The sequence below is a fragment of the Condylostylus longicornis genome, unplaced genomic scaffold, assembly GCF_029603195.1.
Source record: "Condylostylus longicornis isolate FDR11 unplaced genomic scaffold, ASM2960319v2 ptg000166l, whole genome shotgun sequence".
Classification (NCBI taxonomy): Eukaryota; Metazoa; Arthropoda; class Insecta; order Diptera; family Dolichopodidae; genus Condylostylus; species Condylostylus longicornis.
The window spans coordinates 443,577-469,703 of NW_026578134.1; the positions used below are offsets into that span (position 1 = coordinate 443,577).

At 22.5% G+C, this 26,127-nt stretch overlaps 1 protein-coding gene across 6 annotated transcripts in view; it reads left to right on the forward strand.

The window, feature by feature from the left end:
* Positions 1-10,554, forward strand: part of LOC129616265 (neural-cadherin-like) — a 310,117-nt gene extending 299,563 nt beyond the window's left edge. For 5 of the 6 annotated variants that reach the window (XM_055531824.1, XM_055531823.1, XM_055531826.1 and 2 more), the window contains one exon: positions 10,423-10,554. In XM_055531824.1, the coding sequence (XP_055387799.1) occupies positions 10,423-10,427 (5 nt within the window). In that variant the 3' untranslated portion in view covers positions 10,428-10,554. The remainder of the gene's footprint in view (positions 1-10,422) is intronic. The other variant, XM_055531827.1, reaches the window with a different exon arrangement.
* Positions 10,555-26,127: the final 15,573 nt, after the last annotated feature.

Below are 26,127 nucleotides of genomic sequence, written 5' to 3' on the forward strand. Positions count from 1 at the left end.
CTTAACTTTATTTTTACTAGATTGCTTATATAAGAGATTCTTATATACTATTGAGATGAAATATTCATTTATTTTTCATAATACTACATATACATATACCCATACATACACATTTTGTTATGTTATATGAGGTAAATATACAAATATGTACAAACATATATACGATGTTTATGTCAGTAATATTTACAAAAAATATTTTGTATTTCTTTAAAATTTGTATACAGGTTTTATTGTATTAAGTTCTCACTATATAAGAATATTTAAAATTTTTCATTAACTTTAAGAAAAGTCATGGTATTTAGGTCAAATTTTATATGAATTTTTTTAAAATTTATTTAATAAAATATGTTCAATTTTTAATAATAAAAAGATTTTGTCTTTTTATAATTGGTGGAAAATGTGGTTTTAATATTTGAAAAATTTTTACCTATCCGAATATGCAATCATATATGTACCACTTCACTATTTCAATAAACTCAGAAATATATTAAAGAAATTGAAGCTGTTGAGTAGATATCCAAAATATTGTCCAGTATACAGCGTCATACAAATTTTAATACTAATTATTTATTAATAAATTTAAAAAAAGAATTCAAAATTTAGTTCGATTCAAAGTTTTGAAACTAAAATATTAAATATACTAATTAAGACTGTTTGTATATTATGAATAAATTTCAAAAATTTAAATTTTTCAATATAATTTATAATAAATACAATATTTTAACATATAAACATTATTAATATAAAATAAATATTTTTTTTTGAAAGGATATATAAGAGAAAACCGAAATACCATTAAAATAACCGCACAATAAACCTTTGTTTTCATTTAGTTACATATATCCTTTTGTACTCGTATTTTTTGTTTTTCTTTAACTTACTCCTTAAAAAAAAAAAGAAGAAACAATGCCAAAAATTACCAACATTCATTTATTTTCACTAAAATATATATATATAAGAAAATTATCTTGATAAATGAAAATTGCTCTTACACACACTCTCTCTCTCTCTCTCTCTCCCTTTATTCCTACAATATTATGTAATTGTGTATTATTTTTATGCATACATTCATATATACGTTAGTTATTAACAATAATTCTATATATAGTTAATAAATTTCATTTAATATTCGGTTTTCCTTTTACTCTCAATATCATTTGTATATACTCGTATATCTATAAGTTATATTGTTATAAATTCTAAGAAAGTGTGTAATGGTATGTGTAGATATTATGTAGGTATAAAAAAATTATTTTATTCTGATTTTATTGCTTAAAGTTTCAATTTTGATAAAAAATGAAAAGGACATGTACTATAAATAATAATAGGAAATATTCACTCAATTAACCCTATACTATTTTATACTAATTACTAAGAATAAATCAAAAATAATTTAAATTAGAATTTATAGCTGCCATAATTTAAATTGGAACATAATATATAAGATTCGAAAGATCAACTCTTATGATATTTCTCCTATAGCTCAGAAAGAATATCTGATCAGTGGAGTGCTGATAAAATTCTCTCTGATATGATGCTAAATTTGTAGGTTCAAGGATTAAAATTTAAAAGCTCAGTATTTTGTATTGAAATTAAATAACGAAATAATTACAATTTTGCAACAAGTAATGCAAGACTTTAGAATCACGCTACAGCCTTTTCAACAAAAATGAATATTTGAATTTTTTTTTGTTTTTCTGAATAAATTTTATTCTTTTTACATAATTTTTCCCATTAGAAAACACTTAATCAATTTACTTTTGTATAAAAATCTTGCTTTAGATTAGTACGCGATAAAACAGAAGTATATTCTTTTTTAGTCCTGAAGAAATAGCGGAACATGTTTAAGAACCTTATAAAGGGAATTGATTTAGAATTAACAAGAAAATTTTTCTTCCTCATCTGACAACGGTCCATAAAAACTGTGTCGTACTTTAATAAATAAATATTTTTGAAACATCCTGTATGTTAGCAACAATAAAACTATTTTTTTTTTTTCAAAATTTTCTCCTATTTTTTTTCTTTGTAATAAGAAAAATTTACTTATTATTTTTATAAGAAAATCCTGATGCGACCAATAGTTTCATTGTGTATAGGTACAATAATTTTCTGCTTTCTTTTCTTGTATTTTTTTTTTTTGTTTTTATTCATTTTGATAAATGATATTTTCTACTTTTATACTAAATATATAAAAGAAATTTCAAACAATAAAATTTTTCTAAAAATTGATAAAATTAATGGAATTTTTTTCTATGTCAAAAGATACATAAATAAATTTAAGATTTCTTTAATTATTATTTTCTTATTATTTTTTTTTATAAAATATGCGGTATAATAAGTAAAAAGAGAACATGAAGAATATGAACTTCAGTAAATAATATTGAAAGTCAACTGAAATTTATTTGATATTTTTATACAATTAAATAGCTATGCATTTTTAGGCGTATATGCAGGAACTGGGTGTAATGAGGCTTCCACATAAGGGAGAATTATTAAAATATTTTTGGAATAAAATTCAAAATCTAAACTTATGAAGCTATTTTTATGATTCAGTTTATCCTTAGTCTATCTTACATTTACCAATGATAAATTAAAAGGTTATCGAGCTTGAATCATGATTTTTTCGCAGAATTGTTTCGATTAACAAGCATTTAGAACTTTATTTTCAATTTACATAAATAATTGTGACTGATGATAGTCTTAATTAATAATTTATTCTAATGACCTTAAGCATAGGTAATTGGTTGTTATACTTAAATACGTATAATAACAGCTACATATATATTGTATGCCCCATTGCACCAGTGTACTGTACTTTTACTTTTGTTTTTCTTTCTAAAGAGAACGTTTTTTTTTATTGGTGTAGCCCATTAGTGTTTTGATTCTTTGTGCTACAGAAACAAATTGTTTTATTATTTAATTACAAAATCTAGATAGGGCTCAGATTTATTTAAATTGTTGAAAGTAAATGAAAAAATGTTACATTTTTACGATAAAAATTTTAATCCTTAAATACATTTTTTTTAATAACACTTAAATTCGTTGAAATTATGCGGTTGAATTCAGTTTTCAAAACTTTCAAATCCTATTAATAATTTAATTTTTTTTGTAAAATCCTTTCTAATTATTTACATTTCAGATATTAAAAATATGAAAGTAAATTTAAAATTTGTTATCCTTTTTCGTTTTTGTTTTTATAAATATTGGTAAACTTTTCAAATATAGCTCATCTATAATTTTTTTTTCTGTATAGTTTGCTTAAAACAACGAAAGAAGAAACCGTCAGCTGCCTAATCGTTTAATTCATTAAACTGTAAAAAAATTTTTATATTTCTTTATATCAATTTTTTTTCCGTGTGGTAGTGAAAGGATTAAAACCATATAGAATATGAAGAAAGGAAAAAAAAAACGAAACAAAGGAATTTATCACAAAGAAAACTTTAATCCTTATTTTGGTTTCAATAAACTTAATTCAAGAGGAAAATTTTTCCAGATGCAATTTTTAAACTAACAAAACAATAAAAAAAGGGAAAATGACATAAAAGTATTCTACATACTATCTACTACATTGTAAATAGTAAAGGGAAGCAAATAACAATATTATAAAGGATTCTTTAACCATGAGATATCAATTATACTGTTCTTTAACTTTTAAGCTACATAAGGATTCGAAAATATTATCATTAATAAAGTGTATATTATGTAAACCATATATGTATGCAATAGTATATTAAATTTAATGTTTCATATAAAACTTGCAATTAAAAAATTTTGCAATATAGAGATTAAAAAATTTTTAATACATGGAAACGATTTATTTAATGGATAGTTTGAGTGCATAACATTGAATTAACGTAACTGTACTGTGTGCACTGTGCATTGTAATTTACTTATTACTTTATCGTAAGAAAAATTAGAGAAAAAATAGAAATATAAGAGAAAATTTCTAACATTTTAATTGATGGCATGATAATTAGGGTCAATTATTAACAAGAGATTTTCATTCTAGATTCTTACTTCTTAAGATAAAAGCTACCGTAAAGTTAATAGTGTGTTTAGAGTATTTTTGCACTTTTTACACTTGAATTTCGAGACAAAACAAAGTAACAAATTTATGATAAGAATTTCAAAAAGTTTAATTAAAATTAATTGCTCATTTGATTGAAACGGAAGCTCATTGAAGCGGAAAATATAAAATTTTTTTTTTAAATCTCGAAGGATTTTTAATAGTAATTTAAGTAAATTTGCATTCATTACTCTGTGTATTTGCAGTATTTTATCTCAAAAAAAAATTTATTTAAATTAGAATTAAAATTAATTTCAAGAATTTTGAAGTAATTAAATAGTAAATTTCACTAGACTATAGGCGAATGGCATTTCTATAAAATTTGTTTTTGGGATGCTATAAAAAATATTATTCCTTGAATATTATTCCTTGAATAACCCTTCAAGAAGCACAACAAATTCAATAAATTTACCAGAGTGGAGCAAATGTTCCATTTGAAAGACAACTACATATAAATTTTTGGTATTTCTATTGTCGGAAACGAACTTGTATTGAATAAACACTTTTAACCTTCAAAAAGTGTAAATAGTACTTTAAAAAACAATTCATTCAGATACAATATTATTAAAATTACTATTATTCGTATAGGAATGTATTTTAAAAATTGCATACATTTAGGATGAGTAATTTATGAAATTTTTGAAATAAAGTAAAATAAAAAATTTAAAATGTTTAAAAGAGCAAATATTTGCCATGGGAAAGCAAATTGAGGACAAAATGAATTGAAATTACTGGAAAACGAACAAATTTTACTTCAGGAATTTCATTATGAAGGTGAAAATGATATTTTCATTTAAAGAATTTCTTTTTTTAAAGGAAATTAATGATTGAATAATGAATTTAATAATAAAAATTTAATTATTATTAATATTTTTCAATTGTGCGATAATTTTTTTTCAGATTAATTAATAATAATAATTAATCTTTGAGAAATAAACAATTTTCTTAAAAAATTTATCACAATGTCTTGATGAAAATTTAAGAAACCTGAAAAGAAATTTTTATTTCATTTTTTATTTATTAGATTTTTTTTCTCATTGCTTTGATAATGAAAATGTACTTAGATTGTTGATACAGGATCAAGGTCGATCTTTTTAAATAATTATATTATAAAATAAAATTCATAAACATTAACTTCTCATAAAAATCTTAATAAAATAAAATGATAAAGGAAAATAAAAGGAACTTTAATAAAATAAAAAAAAAAAAATTAATATTAATGTTGACGTTTCTTTTATTAACTTGACATTTATTTTGTTTCCTTCCTTCGTTGTTTTTTTCATTTTTTCATTTTTTTAATTAAATAAAAATTAAATTTTTAATTTAATTTTTAAATTTAATTTTATGAAATTTTTGATTTTGATAAATTTTTTTATAATGAATTTGAATTTAAAGAAATTTTTTGAAGTTAATTTGTAAATGAAAGCTATGCTGCACTGAGAAAATTGGTTGCTATTTTGGTACCCATAAAATATAACTACAATTTTGTATCAGAAGTTGCCAAAAGAAAATACAAAATTGGCAATATTTCCAGCTCATATGTTGAAAAACATATTTATTCTGTAGTTGTAGGCATAGCTGATTTGTGACATTTAAAATGCAGCTAGATTCTATGACTACATTTTTAATATTGACTTTGTGAGATTCTTAATGAGCACATGAATAACAAAATATTTCTAAATATTTATAAATTTTCTATGCTTAACACTGAAAATTTAGCTAAATATTAAGGCCGTTTCTGCAACTACTGACTGTTTTTTAAAATAATCACTTACAAGTCTCGTACTGCAATATTTTTTGCTTGTGCCGTAATAAAACATTGCTTGTTTTAGCTAAAATATATGCTGAAAATTTGGTTAATTTATATAGCTTTCTTTGTCTGTATATAAATTCTGGAAAGAGAATGCTGAAGTAAAGTTTCAAAGTCTTCACTGAAATAAACGATGATTACGATAACTTTAAAATTTTTATGTTGCATCCTCAATAATATCTGGTTTTGAGTAACGAAAACGACTTGTATTTTTTTCCGCTTTAGTAAAACATTGCTTAAAAAGATATTTTCTACCTTTATCCCGATTTCTATCGGTTTTTTCCACTTGGAGCATGCAAAACTATGACAAATATTTTTTTTCTGATTTTATAATAAAAACTGGTTGATAATTAAGTGAATGACAATGTTAATAAAGTGATGTAATCCCTTATTCGAATAGTTCTTTAAACGAATTTCCATTTGATCCTAGTTATACCAATTTATACTCTATCTAAAGTAACAAATTTATTTCGTAATTGGTAGTATGTATTTACTTATTAACTACATATTTATAATGAGAAAAAGAAAGAATTTTCTATCATATTTTCCTTTTCACAAAATTGTAAATTAACAAAGTATTAAAATATTATTAATATACAATACGAGTATAACAATATAACAACGTCTAGAAATTATTGATTTTAACTATATGATTTCGTACGTGATATATTGAGAATTCTTAAAAAATAAAACTTTCAGATAAAATTTCAAGAGAAATCATTATTGTTCAAAATCAAATATAACAATATATGCCAATCAATATTTAGGACATCAAATAATTTTATTTATTTTCTATAAGTTGTAAATTGTACTCGTTTTCCATTCTTTACATTTTTCATTTTATAATAGAGGTATAGTATAAAAGTTATTATTAAACTTTACTAAATAATGTGAATTCAATTAAATTGTTATAATTTAACACCACTTTATTGCTTTATATAAGAGAAAAAGAATGTTAAGAGAGGAAATAACTTTTATTTAACACAAAACACACACACACACAAAAAATATATTTATTTTTTCTGTTAAAAAATTTTCCATAAAAACGGAATTTGTACTATAGAAAAATAGACTATGCGAGAAAGGAAAACAAAGTTTCTTGTTTCGAAATTTTGAATTTTTGGTTTCTGTTTTGTATATTTAAAAAAAACCAGAAAATTTAGAGTTGATTATGAGAACTCTAGCGTTATACAAAACTAATATTAAATGGGATGGTAAAGTAGCCTTACCAATATATTATATAAGATCATTGATTTTAAATTTGAGCATGTGGGGTTTTATATATGGAGTTGTATTTTATGGTTCTTTGATTGAGTTTGCATTGAATAGGGTATGTATAATAGTTCTTCTAAAAATTTAGTAAAGCTCAGTTAGCGTGTTCACATTAACGGGTTTTTGAGTTATTGCTGTGACACAAAAAATGCCGCATGAAATTGAAAAAAATTTACAAGGAAAATATGTAGTTTAATAAAGAATTTGGTCGGGTTTGTTAACCGACCAAATCTCAAAATTGTGAATAAATTTTATGAATTCATAAAATTCCAGCTTTATACCATTTGTACCAGCAATATTGATTTTATTTTACGGTTTACATTACATTTTTTACTGCAATAAAAAATATTTAATTTGTTGTTTATCCTTAAAAAGTTAAATTCCTTTTTTGTTTTCTTCTTTATTTCTTAAAATTTAATTCCCAGGATATTGATTAAAAAAGTTTATTTTTCTAAATCTTCGGTTTAGTTTTCTTATTGTAAAATCTATTTTCATTTTTCTTCTTCATTTACCTTCTACTTTTATCTCATTCTTTATTTTATTTTTCACTTATACAATTTGAAAAAAAAAACAATAAAAACAGAAAAAATTCCGTTTTCATTTAATTTCCACCACATTGGTATTATTTGCTTTTAATTAGTTGTCCAAATAGTTTAACAATTATCTTTCTTATTTACCTTTGTGAACACTTGAATAAATCCTCGCACTCACAATAATAATATATTGTGTACGAGTATATACATAACATTTATGCTTGTGTTATATTTTATTCTTAAAGCTTACCATTTTTGTAATATGTTTACATAATCCTGCACAAATAATTTATTTTTTAATGTCTTGAATTCATTTCATTTTATAGTTATACATAAAATGTATATTCTAACAATGACATTAATGAAGTATGGAGTTTCTTTTGGATTATCATAAATTTTTTACAGTTAATAATTGTACAATTATGTCGGCTTATCAAATAAAATGCGTCTCTTCGTATTGGAAACATATAAATTAATTTAAATGCAATGTAATGAATTCATTAATTTTTAATATATATCAGATTTAAGTGATTGGAGTTAGAAAAATCAGGTTTCTCTTGGGTGTCAATTTTATATTTTCAATAAAAATTATCAAGGCGAACTAATTGAAATATTAAATATGAGTGTCGTTTGCCAATTAAACTACCTTAATTCAATATTTTTGTACAAAATATTTGTGGTATTATATATTAGACCAGGATGGAATGACAATAAACACTCATTAGTTGCAAAAATCACTATGGGTTATTAAAAATTAATTATATAAGTTTGATAAAACTGAATCCGAAATGAGCTTATTTGTTAAAAATCCATTATAATTAAAAATTAATCACATATAAATTCGAAAATCTTAAATTTGAAATTCAAGTCGAATTGGAATCCGAAATATTTTTTGAAAATTATTCTTGACAAAGGAGCATTGAGTAATTCACCCTGTATTATAATAATAAGAAAAATTGCTGGCAATCATTTATATTATTTTGTTGTTATCTTTTTGATTTTTTTTGTTTTCGGTTAATTAAGACATTCGTGATGCATTAAAGTTTGTTCTAATTTTTTTATTTACTTACAATAATTTTTGGTGTTGTAAGCATTTTCAATTATTATTATTTTTAGCGAAAAAATTGGAAAGAAAATTCAAATTTCAAGATGTTTCCGATTCTTTGCCGATAATTAAAAGAGGGAAATTTTGATTTCTGAAATTTAGAATTAAATTTAGAAATTTAAATTAGTAGTTTTTACAACCTTTCGGCTTTCTTTACAAATTTTTTTAACACTCCTCACGAAAATAAAAGCTTCTCTTTTTCTTTGTTAAAATTTTATTCTAGTATTTGTTGATAAATTTGACTAAAATATTGAAATCTTTATTTTGATTCTATTTTATCGTGTAAAATTTTCTATAGGTAAAAGTTGAGAAGATTTTTTTCTTGTACTCGGGCCTTGTAAACTTTTTAAGAAAAATTAAGTTATAAAGATAAATTTTTTTTTTCAGCATGGAAAAAAGTTAAGTTACATTATCAATTTCCTTATCTTTTCTTCTATGTAAAACAAAGTTTACATAGGTCAGGCAGGTGAAATTCTTTTATTTTTAAGAAAATTTATAAGGTAAAAATATTTTCTATGTTTTATACCTATATTATTTCTCTATTTTATTTAACATTAATTACTCTTTCATTTTAATCTTAACTAATTATTATTCCTTTTCCTAGTTTTATCTTTGCACATATATATAGGAAATTACTTTGATTTTTATCTATTTTAGGTTAGCCTTTAATTGCTAATTTATGTTGTAGTGTTTTGTATACAAATATCCTTATTTGCTTCTGTGGAATTGTGTATAACACTTTTCTTTGTTGTATTTCAATGCTTATGTTATATGGATGTGGCTACGAGTTTCTTTTTATATTGTAAAGGCATGTGCTTAGTTTTTCCATCTAGTGTGTGTGTAAATAAATCAGAAAGTTTTGTATAACAGCTGAGTTAAGTATAACAGCTGATTTTAAAAAGTTTCGAAAAATCGATTTTTCAGGTTACTCCAGATTATTCTCATATATGAACAAATCCAAAAGAATTCCCATGAAATAATGAAATTAGACTTTATGTGAACATTGATTAACTCAATGATCTAGACGACACGAACAGTTCGTTTGAATTAATGAATATTTTCATATCCAATTGAAAAAACGGTAGGACATGCTTGTTTAAAAGGCGCCATAACTAACTTGCTTGATCATTTAGTATTATCAATATTTATGACCAAAGGGTATAATCGACATCTATACACGCGTTAACAACTTAAATGACCAACATGCAAGACCAACGTGCATGACCGACTTGCTTGACAAACGTGAATTAACAGCATGTATGACCAACATACATGACAAACGTATATGACCGACTTGCTTGACAAACCTGCATTACCAACATGCATGACCAACGTGCATGACCAACATGCATGACCACATTTCCTCTAACTACAGTACTCTGAACATGATGGTGTATGATTTCGTTTTTGGCAATAGTGTATTTTATACGTAGTATTCTACTTCTTTGTATAATTACAGAAAACGTTTTAAAACTTCAAGTTTTTGTTTTAACTCTATTAACACGCTCCGACAAATTTTGTTTCAAAAATAAAATTTTAAAATAAAAACAAAACAAAACAAAAATTAATAAATTATATTTTAAAATTGTGTTTTTCAATAAAATTAAAATAAAATTTTTCTATTTGTCTTTTTCAGGTTAGTGATAATTTTTCAACTCACCTATTAAATTGTAAGTACATATACATATACTTTATCTATTAAATATGGAATTAATAATGTGTAATGGGAATAATATTCTCCCAATAATTTACCTCATATTTTTAATTGTATATTTTATGAGACATATTTAAGTCTCATGTTTAAATCTCAAGAGCATTTTTTTAATATTTCATATAAAATTTATTAATATTTCAATTACATTAGACAAAAATTCAACCTAAAGATCATTAGTATTTTATTACGATAATGAAATCTATTAGCAAATGAAATTTTATTGATTGATTACCGATTTAGTGGTACAGTCTTTCGCAACCTTGTTACATTTAATTTTAAGTGTTCGTTTCATCGCTATATCTACATATGTCAAATCCCTACTGAGCGATTTGACTTAAAATTTTGACATTATGTTTAGCTTAATATCGAGTCGGTTTTTTGAAGACAAAATTTTCTCCCGGAAATCGATTCGGGCTTTTGTAATGTTCTCAGTGCGACATAATTTTATTTCGGTTTCTGTCGTCGATAGCAAAGATAAGTAATAAATTGCAGCAAAGATAAGTATAAAGTTGTCACACATTGTTATCTGTTGAAATTAATATTAAAATAACTCTGAGTTATTCTTGGGCATTTTGTAGTGATATTTTTAACATTATGCATACTGCCATTATTAGTTTTTTAGTTTGAAAATTATTCAAACTTATTACACTTATTAATTTATTTTGACGTTTTCCTCTTTTAAAGTTATTAAAATTTGGAATTATTTAAATATAAATTAAAAAAAGAAGAACACAAAACAACATTAAAAATCATATTATAAATGATAATTTTTTCGAGTTCACAAGGATAGTTAATATTTCAGTACTCTGTTACAGAGTATAGGAATAAAGAAAAACAAAAATAAATGATTAATTTTATGTTTTATTAGAATCGCGTTCTTTAAATCATTTTACACAACATCTCCGAAAATAATTTCATAAAGTTTGTAAATTTAAAGATCACAAACCATCTGTTCTCAGAAAATAAAAACTTTATAATTATATTCATATAATTTTTTGTTAACACGTGCATGAAAACGATTCATCTGGACAAGAAGGTTTTTTCTTTATTTTGTTTTCGCTATTTTAAAAAATAAAAAATATTATTAATTCGTCATAAATAACCTTTCGTAGAATTTACCTAAATTTTATTTTTTCTCTTTTTCTAATAAAAAAAATTGTTCATTGAATTTTGAATAATGCTTATACGTGTATTGTAAAAAATACTCTTAAGTTCCATATAGCATGATTTATCATTGCAAGCCAACAATGAATTCAAGAACCAATTTACGGAAAAATTTAAACATAAAAAACAAAGAAAACAAAAACAAAATAACAAAAAAGTAGCACACAAATCAAAAATTTATAAAATTTTTAGCATTCATGTAATGAAAGATTTTTCTATAATTAATAGTGTGTTTCATTTGATAGCTTTTAATTAAATTGTTAAGTGGTATGAGGGGTTTTAACTGGTATATTGTGGACTAAAATCTGTTTATTATAAAATAATAATTGCAATATACGAGTATATATACACGAAAAACTTTTTGTATAACATTTCTATTTTCAAAATCAAACCGTACACTGTAAGAAAATCTCATGTGAAATTACTATAAAATTAAAAAAAAAAATATTTTAAAACATTATTATTAATATCGTATTATTTTTATTAATATCGTATTATTCAAAATATCAGGAAATTTCACTCAAATTTATGCTAATTTCAAAAATTCTAGAATAAATTTACTATTTATTATTTTGTAATGCAGTTAAAATTCACTCTTAAAAAAAGTAATTTTCCTCTGTTAACAAGAGAAATAACATGAATAGTGTGCAATTAAATCTTATAATATGTATGTCGAGTAGTTTTACATATTACGATGTAATGATATTAATAATTTTATTTTAGTAAAATCGAAAATTTTCTGACATTTTACTATGAAATATGCACTCTATACCAAATCACATAAAATTCCATTACACATACCAAATTATCATAAAATACTGTATCGTAACTTCTATAGTACATGTAAAGCAAATCACATTTATTGCAGCCACTTTCAATGTATTTTTTTTTACAGTACCCATGTATGTTGTGTGTAAATGAAATGAAGTTTTCATTTTAAATTTTTAATCTTCTAAATTCTTTACTATACATTGTGTATAATATTAAACGAATTATTTAATTAACCGTCATCAGAATTTCTTTAAATTCTTCATTATAATAAGTTTGCCTTTTGTATTTTAAAAATGTTACAGAAATAAATAATATCGTATACAAAGTATATAGATATTTTGTATTTATGTATGCATGTTACATGTTTACTGAAAAATTTGACTTCAAAAACACTTAATTTCAGATGCATTCTTACATGAAAAACATAAAAACAAAGAAAATAATAACAAAATATAATTCTTAAAATATAAAAAATATAAAACACAAAAAAAAATTTCCCTTGTAACTTTTTACACCTGTAAAGTTGGTTTTTACTTTGAATTTTTTCTATATTTTTATTTCTGTTTTTTTTTTTTTTTTGTTCAAAGAAATTTTCAAAAATCTTTATATTGTAAAAGCAAACCCTAAAGCATTCATCATTCACTTGCTCAGGGTATTACTTGAATACAAGTACATTATACACACACACATAATTTTGTATATGATGTTACAATAATAGTAGATTGTGTATATAGTACACATTTTATCCCTGTATAGCTTAGGTATATATATCGTTATAACCTGTGGGTGCTCTTGCATATTTTTACTTTTATTTATTAAAATACGATTTACTAAGAATAAGTTAATTTTGTTTTTCATAGAAGTTTAATTTTTTTGATTTTTTCGTTGGTTTTGAAAAAGTAGAAAAAATAAAAATTTCTGTTGTAAGATTTTCCGAAAAGTTCTTTCATCTAATTTGCGTGTATTCCTTTAAAATTTTATTAAAGAAAATTTCTGTAGAAATAAAAATAGATGCTCATGCGTAACCTACTTACTTTTAGTATTATATGTATATAAAAGTATTTTGATTTTTGAGAGTTGAGTTTTTTATCAGACGGCGGCATTTCCAACGAATTTTTTAATTAAAATGAAAATTATTTATACTCGTAACGTTTGCACACAGTATGAGAATGATGTGAGCGTATTCTGGCAAACATAAAAAGGTAATCAATTTTTTTAATAGAAGAGCTAAACAATATTTTTAGCGGTAACGAAGTAATTATGTTGTGAAAAGTGTTGTTTTAATGTTGGGGAATTCTAAAAATATTTTCACGTATACTGGTTTGACTCTTGTATTATTCATCCATGATCAACTGTTCAAGCCAAACCGTTTTAATTTAAATATAAATTCAGTCAATGTATACTCCATGAGCATAGAAAATATAGATTAACAGATGTAGAAAAAGAAACTAATTCATTTAATAAGAGGATGAGTTCATGAGGTTGCCCCCTCTTTTCCTACTCAGTAAATTTTTGTTTTATATTTGATAATACTTTGCGCTATTAGAATAGAACAGAAATCCTATTAGTACTAAAATAAAATAAATTGTATAACAGATATTATTCATACTTGTGTAAATTAGGAGATGAACTTTTTTGACTGCGGAACAATGTTGAAATTTTGGTCTTCTTTATTTGCATCAATGACTAATTTCGTTTTTGCCCCTAATGTTTTCTTATTCTTATTTTAAATTTTGATCCTGAAAATTTTTTTTTTAAAAATTTGCTATAAACTTGTCATATTCGCCATGATCTTTATGAAAAATAAATATTTTCATATTGATAAGAACACAATTTTTTAGATTCTATGCAAAATTTAAAAAAGATTTTGATTCCTAAAGCAATTATAGTCTAGTTGTCAGTATTGTTGTTCAATTTAATGAACCAAAAAGAAAATTTTTAATAATTGAATGAAAAATCCAATCAAATTTTTATGAAATTAATTTTATTGAACTTAAGATGACTACATTTGCGATGAAAATTAAGTACAGTGAACCAAATAATTTCATTTCATATTATTAAAATTAAAATTTATTGAAGAAGTGAGAGGGCTCCCACTTTCCCATTTATACCTGATTTGCTATAATAATTGTACAAAATTCATACCATCACCAGATCATTATAAAAATGCCCTGTGACCATATTTTTGAATTTTACTAATTTTTGTTTTTTTTTTTTTTGTTTTTACAATGAAAGAAAATAAAGTAAAATAAACTTTATATTTTTCGTCCTTTATAGTATTTAAAAAGAAGAAAAAATTTTCTTTATTTCTTATTTATTTTTTTTTTGGTTTGTTTTTGAATGAAAGTGTTTTACTGGAAAAATTGTAGAATCTTATGGTTGAAATCAACTTTTAAAATTAGAAATGAAAAAATGTGAAAAGAAAATAATATTAAAAAGAAAAGAAAAAAAAAATTATAACCAAAAATAAAATACCAAATTATAAGGATGTCAAAACTGAAGAAAATTGGGAAAATTTTACGGATTTTAAACAAGAATATTTTTTATTAAAGACGACAAAAATTTAAGATTTTTATTTTTTATTTTATTATTTTCCATTAATTTGTATTTTTTGTTTTTTATTTAATTTCTCAGAAAATGAAAAGAGGTGACAAAAAGGACACAAGCACAAATTTTTTTTTTTCTTTTTTAAATAATAAAAAAGGGCCTGTTGGTGTTAAGAGAAAAATGGTCATTTAAAATAGCTTTTAATACCTTTATTTTACTCTCTTGGTGTTTGTTTACGTGTTTGTATGAATAATTTTCTTTTTTTGTTTCGTATTGGTAGTTTCTAATTGTATACAAATTTTATTGTATTTAAATGGGTAAGGCACGCAATACACTTTTATTTGTGTAACATATAAAAATAAAAGTAAAGGTAAGAAAAATTTCTTGGAAAAAACCATACTGTGGTCTTTATATAGAATTTCTTTTAAATTAATTAACAATTTCTTTTAATTTTAATTTCCGTTATTTTCATTTAAATTATTTAAAGTAAAATTGAAAGAAAATTTAATTGGCTTCAGAACAATTTTAAAATATTGTGATATGAAAATTTTTTTTGAAATATTTTAGAGTTTATGAACTGAAAGACAAAATGTGGTATGAATTGATAGAGATTAACGGTGGCGCAGTTACGGTTTTCTGGTCCTCACAAGTTGCTTGAGTTCATCAGTAGGGTGGGCCTCGAGCGTGTGTTGTAGGGCGTTTATACAAATCTACAATCTACAATGAACTGATAATGTGATATGACCAAATATTTAATAAATTTATATTGAGCAATAGGAAATTTTAATGTTTGTTTAAAATGCAAGAATTTTCTTAAAAATTTACATGGTTCAAGGAATATTTCACCTTTCTGCACCCAAGTAAAAAATGCATTCTCCCACATTAATATTCTCCTGGAAGACTAGTAGCAATTTTATAAATATTTTGCTTTTTTTTAGCTGCTTTGTTTTTTAAATTTTCCTAATTGTTTCATATTTGAAAGATTATGTGTTCTTAATGAATTCCAATGCATGAATCGGAGAAGTTTCTCATTTATATTTTAATACAAAATATGGTCTGCATTTCAAGTATAATTTTGATCTATATTAAATTTTTTCAAATCAATGTTTTTATATTATCAATATGAAAAATTTCTTTCCTTTGGAAATTAAATTTTTATTTTAAGTCTATTAAATTAATATTTCCCTTAAAGTTTTTTATTCTTAATCAAATAATTAATGGGTCTTAAGGTTATCTTGTAAATGCAATCATAATCGTCTTTAATTAGAAATTGAACACGATTGTTATTAACCAGAATTGAGTTTATAAAGAATATTGGAATAATAACAAAGAATTGAGATTAAAAAAACTCGTGTATTGACTCCTAATGGGTCCTTTAAGATAAAAATTACTATATAGTTTTGTAAAATTTTAGAGTTTTATTATTAAAATCTAAAAATAATGAAAATGAGTCTAAATATAATGAAATATAAAATTGATAAGAAAAAGGGTACCTTTTTTTTAGAAACAAAACAAAAACTTAGTAAGGGAACTGTATGAAACACGTAAAAATCTTTACAAAAGCCTACGTACAGTGCAAAAAAAAAGTAGAATTTTTTATGCTTTATTTTATTTTCTTAAAATATTTTGAATACTCCTTATAATTAAACTTGATAACAAAATATTTACATATTTTTTTTTTTGTTTATTTTATATACACTTACACCTTTTTAAAATTTTTAAAGAACAATTTTTTTTAAATAAATTTTACCCTGAAACCAAAATGTAATTGATGTTTAATGTTTTATAACCTTAAACCGAAATATTCGATATAAATAGTCCTTATCATTACAACAAGAATAACCCCGAAAGTAAAAAGAGAAATACATTATATTAATGTAAAAACAAAATGAAGACCCTGAGAAATTAAATTGAATATCTGAATAGATTTGGGTAAATTTTAAAATTTTTTAAATTAAGATCAGAAAGTTTTGATACAGATTTTTTTTTCTTCTAAAAAATTTTATGTGTTATATAGCATAATATAATGTATATGGTGTAAATATGTATATGTATATACAAGATATGTGCACAAGATATTATCCTACATTACATACTTTTATGTTGTTATTGCTCTGCAAAGTAAGTGAATTAGTTCATGAATTCACTTATGCATTTTGAATGTTATCTCTGAATATTAAAAGTATTAACATATAGATAATTCAATATAAAAAATTTTAGTGCTTTATAATAGTAAATTTTTAAGGATTTCAATTGGTTTTAGAGAAGCATTCATAAATAAAATAGTGCCACTTCTATCTTTGCGTTTTAAGATAAATTAATAGCTATATTACTCTAGTCAAAAGGGTAACCAGAACTTTTGATGTCACAGGAATGAAAAAAAACTCTATACCTATGAGATTTTGACAAAAATCCATTCTATATGTGCGACTAAATTTCGAGTTTTTGAAACAATTCGATACTTTTATCTCCGTATACCGGACAGTAAAAATTTAAAATGAATTGAAAGCAATTTCAGAAAAGTCTTGCTCAAATTAAATCAAAATTTCGAATTTAATTGTCCCTTATAAAGATGACATCTGTAGAGTACTTACTTTACATTTTTTTTTAAAATCTCATGAAAATTTACTTTAAAGAACTTTAAATCGACTAAAATTCTAATTTATTGTTAAGTAGATATTTGTATATGTCTATATACATATTTAAATATTAATTTATTTTCCATTTTCATCATTTTATTCTAATTTATTATTCTCTTTCAAATTCTTTTTTGTTTTTATTATTTTTCTTTTTTAAATTTCTTATTCTTGCACAAATACAGTTAATTATTTATCTTGATTTTCTGTCTATTAGGTTAACCTTTAATTGCTAATTTATATTGTAAAGTTCTATATAAAAATTGTTTTGTATATATCATAATACTTCATACATATGTATTTTATATTCTTCTTTCAATTTATTTCAATGTTAATACTTTGAAACAAAACATATTATACATGAATTAATATTATTAACATTAAATATTTGAACAGAAATGTCCTGCACAGGAGTAATTTCACATAAAATTTAAAATTCTTTTACGCTTTTACATATTAAATGAATCACTACATTTAAAATGTTACAATCAACAGCACTGTTACAGATTGCTTCTCTTTTATTTCCTCTCCCTGTACAAATATTTCATACTCCGTGTATGATTTTTTTTTATTGTTTTAATTTTTAACCTAAATTACAATAATATTTATTGTCCAAGGTTTGTAAATTTGTAAATAGTAAAGAGAGAAGGAAAAACTGTTGCAGAAAGAAAAAAGCTTTATTTTAAAATCTTAACATAATTCCAAAATTTATTACTCTGTGCAGAATAAATGGAGAGAAAATATATTATTTTATAATGTACTGCATGTTATAAAATAATATATGTATATATTATTTTATAACATGCAGTAGAAAAAAAAATTCATTTTCCACATATAAAATTTGTTTCAATTTTTCGTACAACTGAAAATTTACATTTTATTTGGAAGAACAATTGAATTAATTTCAATTTATAATTTTTAATGGAATAATGTTAACGTGTTCATTTTATTATACCTTTTAATGGAAGGCAAAAATTTATTTCCACATGAATTCATTTCGTCTCCCAATAATACAAAATTCCAATGAATACAACCTATTTAAAATTAAATTTCAAGTAGAATGCAACTAATGGAATTCTGCAAAAATTCAGGGGAAATAATTTAAGAAATAAAATGTGGAATATAAGAGAAAAGCTTTTTATTTACTTGTTCTGTAAAGAAATTTCTGTTTAGCATATAAATCATGGTATAAAATAATTTGGTTATGTTATTTTAGTAAGGTTTGCAAAAAAATTCATAAAGCTTTTTCATACTAAACATAATTTTTTGTTTTTAGGAGTCTATTCGTCTAGAACGTGACATACTTATACATATAAGAATAATATTTTGTTATTATGCACGAATTTTTATTTTATTTTTCATTACTATTTGTTATATAGTAAAAATTTTATTATACGTACATACATACATATATATATATATATGTATAAGTATAGTTAGCAATTAATGTCAAAGAGAAAAAATAGGAAGAGAAAGAGACATAAAATGAGAGAATGAGAAATTGTAGAATTTAAAAAACTTATTTTAGTTTTGTTTTTCTTTTTGTTCTTTATTTTTTTGGCGCCTTCTTAAAAATTTCATTCTCTCCTCTATAGAATTCAAATTTTCTTCTCTAAAATAATTCTCTAGTTTTTGGATTTTTTCCATTTGCACCTTAAAATATGCAATCCAAATATTTTGTAATATGATTCGTTTTGTTCCTTGTATCTTTAATTTTTTCATACATTTTATAAAATACTTACAATTTCCCGTGCATTGTAAAAATACACGTGAGTTTATTTAACATAAAAATTATAGCAAATAAAGGATTCTGTAAATAAAATAAAATTAATAAAAATAAATTCTTTTCTTACTCACAAATTTAAGCTTTATTCAATTTTTGTTTTTTTTTTTAGCTTTTCTTATTTTCCTTTTTTTTTACGAGCGAAATTTTAAAAATATTTCTATATAAGCACATTATATGACCGAAATTTACATAAATACACGATTATATGTATGTACTCATATGTATGTATGAATACAAAATATTTTCTGTTATATATATACTCACATATGTATGTATTGCGTCTGTGTAGGCACGTATGTATTAAAACGATATTTCATAAAAAAAAAATATTTTCGGATATTTTAACTGTAAGGATCTGTTTACAAAACGAAACCCGAATATGGAGAAAAGAAAGATAAAAAAAAAAAAAACAAAATTTTTTTTTTCGTTTTTTATATTTTTCTTAATTTGAAGAAAATGAAAATGAAGAAAAAACAAAATCATGAAAAAAAAATATTAAGAAAAATCGTGAAAATTTATCATCATTTCGTTTAGTATATCGTCGTTGCTCAACACGTTAACATCATAATGTTAAGTGAGTTTTGTTTTATTTGGAAAAAAAGGCAAACAAAAATTAAATAGAAAGGATTCTTCAATTTTCTCGGAAATATAAAAAGGCAATAATAATAAAAGTAAAAACAAGAAGAGGATATATTTCGTATATCATTCGTATAAAATTTTGTGGCGAACACAAAACAAAAAAAAAACAAAAAAGAAGGGAAACTAAATTTTCCGGGATTTCTTTTACAAAAGATTGAGGGAGGCACAAACGTGAACAAAACGTAAAAACAAAAGAGAAAAAATTTTTATTTCTTGATTTTTTTTTTTTATTTTTCCTTTAACTTTTCTTATTCATTCTTGAAAAAGAACAAGATTCTCGTCAATTCCCTCTGCCGCTCCCCTCTCCCGCCAGATTTCCGTCAAATATTGAATGTTTTGATTAAAATTCAAATGAAAAGTTTGTTTTTCTAATGTTAAACATAAATTTACGATTTCCATTACCTTACTGTGAATTTGTATTAGTTAAAAAAATAAAAATAAATTTTTTATAATAAAAAGCAAATAAAAAACGAGGAAAAAAATTCCAGTGTGTTTACTGTTTGTGTGAATTTGATTGTATAAAAAAAAGGAAGAAAAAATATTTTTTTATTAATATTTTTTATAATTTATTCAATAAATCTCTTGATTGATTAGTAAATTATAATTATTATTCAGGTTTTATTTCTCCCTATCTGTTTTTTATTATTTGTAATAAATTTAATACAAATTATTTAATATATAATTTAAATTTCAGTAATTTCCATATTAACAAAAGTATATAGAAAAGAATATATGAATAAAATTGAATAATTAAATTTAATTAAATTTGTTTATTATTAGAAAAATATTGAAAATATTAAAAAGAAAGTGTTATATTAGCAATTAAAAAGTGTTAAGTGTACAAGTATAATTAAAATTTCAAGAGTATAATATTAATGTAGTGCTACTGGCTATTAAAGCTACTGTAATAATAATTTATGTGTGAAGGAAATTAGTATTAAAATAAAATAGAAAAAAAAATTTACATTTAGAAAAAAAATTTAAAAATTAATTCAAATTATACTAGCTGTAATAATATTTCTATCTTAATTGCAAATTATTAAAAATCGTATATAAAAATTGATATTTCTATAGTTAAAAAATTAATAATTTTTAGTATTAAATTACAAAAAGAGTATATTAAAAGTGAAGTAGAAAAATTTAATTCCCGATAAATTTGTTGAAAAAAATTAAAATAGAATTAATAAAAATTAAAGCCATCTTTAAGAATAAAGGAAATTTTTTAATTGAATCTAAAGTGAAAAATTAGAAGAAAAAGTATTATAAATAATTAAATTTCTCAAATATAGGGTGAAGAAAAAAGAAATTATAAAACAAAAAAAAAAAAAAAATTATATAAAAAATAAAAGGATATCCTTTCAAATCCTTATATATTTGATTAGATTATTAAAAAATTAATTGCCCACATGTAAATAAATAAATGATATTTTTAAATAATAAATATTAAATTGTGAATTATCAAAAAAATTTATTTGTACAATATAAAATAAAATAATAATAATAATAATATTAATTATTATTATTAATTATAAAATGTAGGTAATCCTTTTAATATTTTAATCCCATTTATATAATTGAATTTATATTTTATTATCTGTTCCCCCTTTTAAAGCTTATTACAAATATTAAATAGTTTCATCTCTAAATTTGTAAAGTGTAAGAAATTAATGAATGTGATAATTTGTGTGTATGAATTTGTCAATAATAATGCTGTGATTATTATTATTATTTGTCATAAATCAAAATTTATTTGAAATTACAAAATAATCTTATTATTCTTCATATGAAATGCGTTCATATATCAGTTAATATGTTAAAAATGAAGGGATAGTCTTAATCTTATTATTTTACATTGACATTCGTTTATTGTTTAATATTTTTAAGAAATAATTTATTATTACGTTATTTACCTAGGTTAGGTTAATTTAGATTATGTTGACACGGCTATATTAGAGGATACATTAAGGCCAAGTGGGTCCGTTATGATATCGCTGGATTTCCATATCCCACATCTTCACTTGAAATAGTGCGAGTTCTTTATAAACCGTTTTAAATTCTACCAAATTTCCCTAAATAAAATAACAATTTTTTTTTCCGGCTTAAAAAATTTTTAATTTTTTTTTTTAAATTGAAACTGCTACAAAAAATTCGAATATAAAAAAATAAAATGAAAAATTTTTATTTTTTCACTCCTAGGAGGATCATAGGACTAGTGCATGATATCATAAATAGTTATACCTCAGTTTCATTGCCACATAAAGTTTTAACTAAGTAGGTGACTACTCTGCCGTAGTTTTTCCTTAATATTTTATACTTAAGGTTATATAATGTTTATGTGGGTCTGAATCCGAAACCTTTCGGTTAATATGGCTGCCATAATTACTGTACGGGTGTCATGACCACTGTACCAATAGTCAGATCAAAAATTAAATATTTGATAAATAAAAATTAGTTCGAATAAAACAGAACTTTAATAATATTTCAATTTTTTCGCTTTAAGGAGAGGTTCAAGTTGTTAATAGCTGAACAGTAAAGGAAGAAGGAGTTTGGTCACAATATAAGCTGTATTTTTCAATATTTTGTATTCATATATAGAAATTAATGATGAGAATATAGAAAGAATTTTAAATAAAATTCATTCTTATAAATTTATAAAGTAAAAAGTCCTTTATACATACATGGAATTATTAAAATTAACGAAAGTCCTTATAAATAATATTGTTAATAGTTTAAAAATTCAAGAGAAATTTAAACTTAAAATTAGAGAATAATAGAGGAAAAGTCAAATATTTATAATCTTATTTTAATGATTTCAATGGAATGCAAATATTATTTATAATAAAAAAAAAGAATTCTTTACAATTCAATATCAAATTCTTTGTCTTTTTAAGCATTATTTCGGTGAAGTTTACAGAGGATAAATTTATTATTTTCCTTATATATTACAAAATATATTTTAACATTTTCTTGTTGTGCATGTGAAATTGTAATTTATTTATAAAAACATATAATAAAGAGAAAAATAATAAAAAAAAATAAATTTATTAATTTCATTATAATTAGAAATAACAATTCTAGTCTATAGCAACTTTAATATTCAGTAAATATCTACTTCCATGTTGTATGTTTGTTATTGTATTGTGGTGAATAACAAAGAAAATTTTCAACCAAATAAAAAAAAATGAATTGATTAATTATTAATAATTTCATATGAAATATAATAATATCATTGCTTTTGAATATTTTTGAATTTACCTAATTGGTAAAGCAAAAAAAAATATTATACTTTTGATTAACAAAATATTTTTGATATTTCGTGGAATTCAATTTGATAATGTTATGGAAGAAATTTCTCCATTATATTCTCTTACGATCATTAATTTAAATAAAATTTTAAAATTAACTCATATACATAATTATGTCAGTTCTATTACAATTTATAATTATATATTGTAAAAATTCTACTTCCAAAGTTATTATATAAAGAGAAGAATGACTATCATACAGTAAAGAACTAAGAATTCAATCGCAAGATCGTTGCAATACGATGATTAAAAGCTACTACCAGAACGACAAAATTATTATTACTTTATAAGAAGTTTTAACTCTTTCATAAAATTGTAAGTTTGTTTTTTTCAAATGCTTTTTCAAAGTAAAAAATATCTTCAATCTTATGGCTTTATAGGCGAAATTTCTTCACACTGTTCAAATCTTTTCGAATAAATTTTATTTATTTTTAATATTTTATTAAATTAAAATTTTGAATCTTATATGTAATCAATTTACTTATCCTTGAATATATTTGAAATGTTTAATATTTTAAAATATCACTAGTATGACCTTCTCGTACAGAGATTTTAGACATTGTAAATTTTAGACACTTAAGCATTGTAAATTTGCATTTTATAAAATTTATAAATTACAAAACAATAGTTGATTGATTCGAAAATAATTTAATGACTTTAGGCTACTTTTGGGATAATTAATGTGTTTTTTGGAATGTTTTTTTCTTTAACACAAAAGGATTCTTTACAAATAAGTTATAATTTTTCTTAATTTATTAAATTTTTATATTATAGTTATTGAATATATACTTCCTACGTATGCTTTCACATGATATAGATATTAGTATTTTTAAATATAAAAGAAAACAAAATTTTTCCCAGAAAATGATTTTCATTAAAATTTCTTATCTAATGGAAAATCAATTTTTATTAGGTACAATAATTTTTATATTTTATAAATACAAAATTTTTATATAATGTTTTTGTTAACATTAGCATGGGATATAATAACTCAGGTTTTCTTACCTAATATTTTTATTATAATGATTTTTAGGTTTAATATTAATATACAAAAAAACATTTTTTTTTTTTTGTTAATAATTTTGTAAATGAGTTTTCACATTTTCAAATTATTGTACTTGGGTCAAATAATATGATTTGTAGAAAAATCACATATTATATAAGGGCTATAAGTATGTTGGGAAAACTTCTAACATCTAACATATCGGGAAATGGTGATATTAGTGAACTGAATCTATACGAATTTTGCGAACAAATGAATCAAAATTTAAATAATTTTTGTTTTTATAGTCATAATATTGGGAAAATATTGGAAAATTCTTATACAATTTGATTAACATATGATTGCATATCTTTAGGAGAAAATAATAAAAACAGCAGAAATGTTTGAGCAGAACTATGGTAATTAAATTGATAAGATATTATTGACTGACACGAGAGATTAATTTTATGAAAATCTAGGAGCCCATATTTGCAATTTAATTACAAAATTGTAATTGCCTACGGTCTGTTTTTGTCGCTAATTTCTAAGTTATTTTCATGAGAAGAGAATGGTAGTAGCAATAATTTTATTTTAAAAAATTTAATTTGCTCTTTTGTATGTAAGGAGAAATTTTCCACTGAGAGGAGAGAAATGTGAGTAAAAAAAAAATATTTTTTTTTTTCTGAAAATATTCACAAAAATTAGATTTATAGTGAAAAAATTCAATGAAAATTTATAATTTTTGTTATTTACGATGAACACAATATAGAATTCTCATTAAATATTTTCATATTTTCTTTTAATATTAATTTTGAATTTTTAAATTTATAACTCATTTGGTTCATTGTTTTTTGGTTCAAATTATGAAGAAACCATATTGTTTTTTTTTTCTGTAAATGATGCACACTTTATTTGAATTTAATATAAATATTTGCATAATTTTAGGAACTAAGAATATAATTTGAATGAAATAATTTGTAATGTGTGTGTATAATGTACGTTATTTATATTTTAATAAATATTTGATAGGGCAATATAAATTTTTCAAAAATATTTTTATTTTATTTGTTTAACATGAATTCCTTTATTGTATTGAAAATAATTCAATGAATAATGTTAAATAAATTTAGTTTCATAAATATGTTTACTTATCCCATTATAAGATTTGTATTGCACCCCTAAAAAGGCAGCAAATTTTAACAGTTTGTAATAAAAATTTACACATTTAGGGCCACAATGGGAAATATTCCTGCGAGATAACTAACTAAACTCTTGCATCTATTTTTTTTTTTTTATAAAATATTTTGAAAAATTAATAGCCTTGTTATGTATTCCATTCTCAATCATATTTTTCATCACAATAATTTACTTTGATTTAGTGCAATTTTTGTGTGCAATATTATTAATTATTATTGTTAAGCCATCCAAGAACTTCAGAACACATTTCAAGACGTTAAATAATTCTCTTTTACTCTTCAGTAAATATGTGATTTTATTAGAATTGATTAAAATATTTTTAATTAAAAGCCTGCAATTGAAATTTTAATTTTCATAAAAAATTCATAATTTTAATGAAATATCTAGATGAAAATAAAATGGAAAAAAAAAATTTAATTTGGATAGAATAAAATCTGGAATATATTTTTTATGTGAATATAATAAATAATTTTTTACGAGTAAAATATGTATATTACTACGTATCTTAATATAAGTAATATTGTGTCTTGTATCGAATGTAATTGACTTGAAATTGATGTAGGCCCAAAACATTTCAATATTTCCACCTACAATACAAGA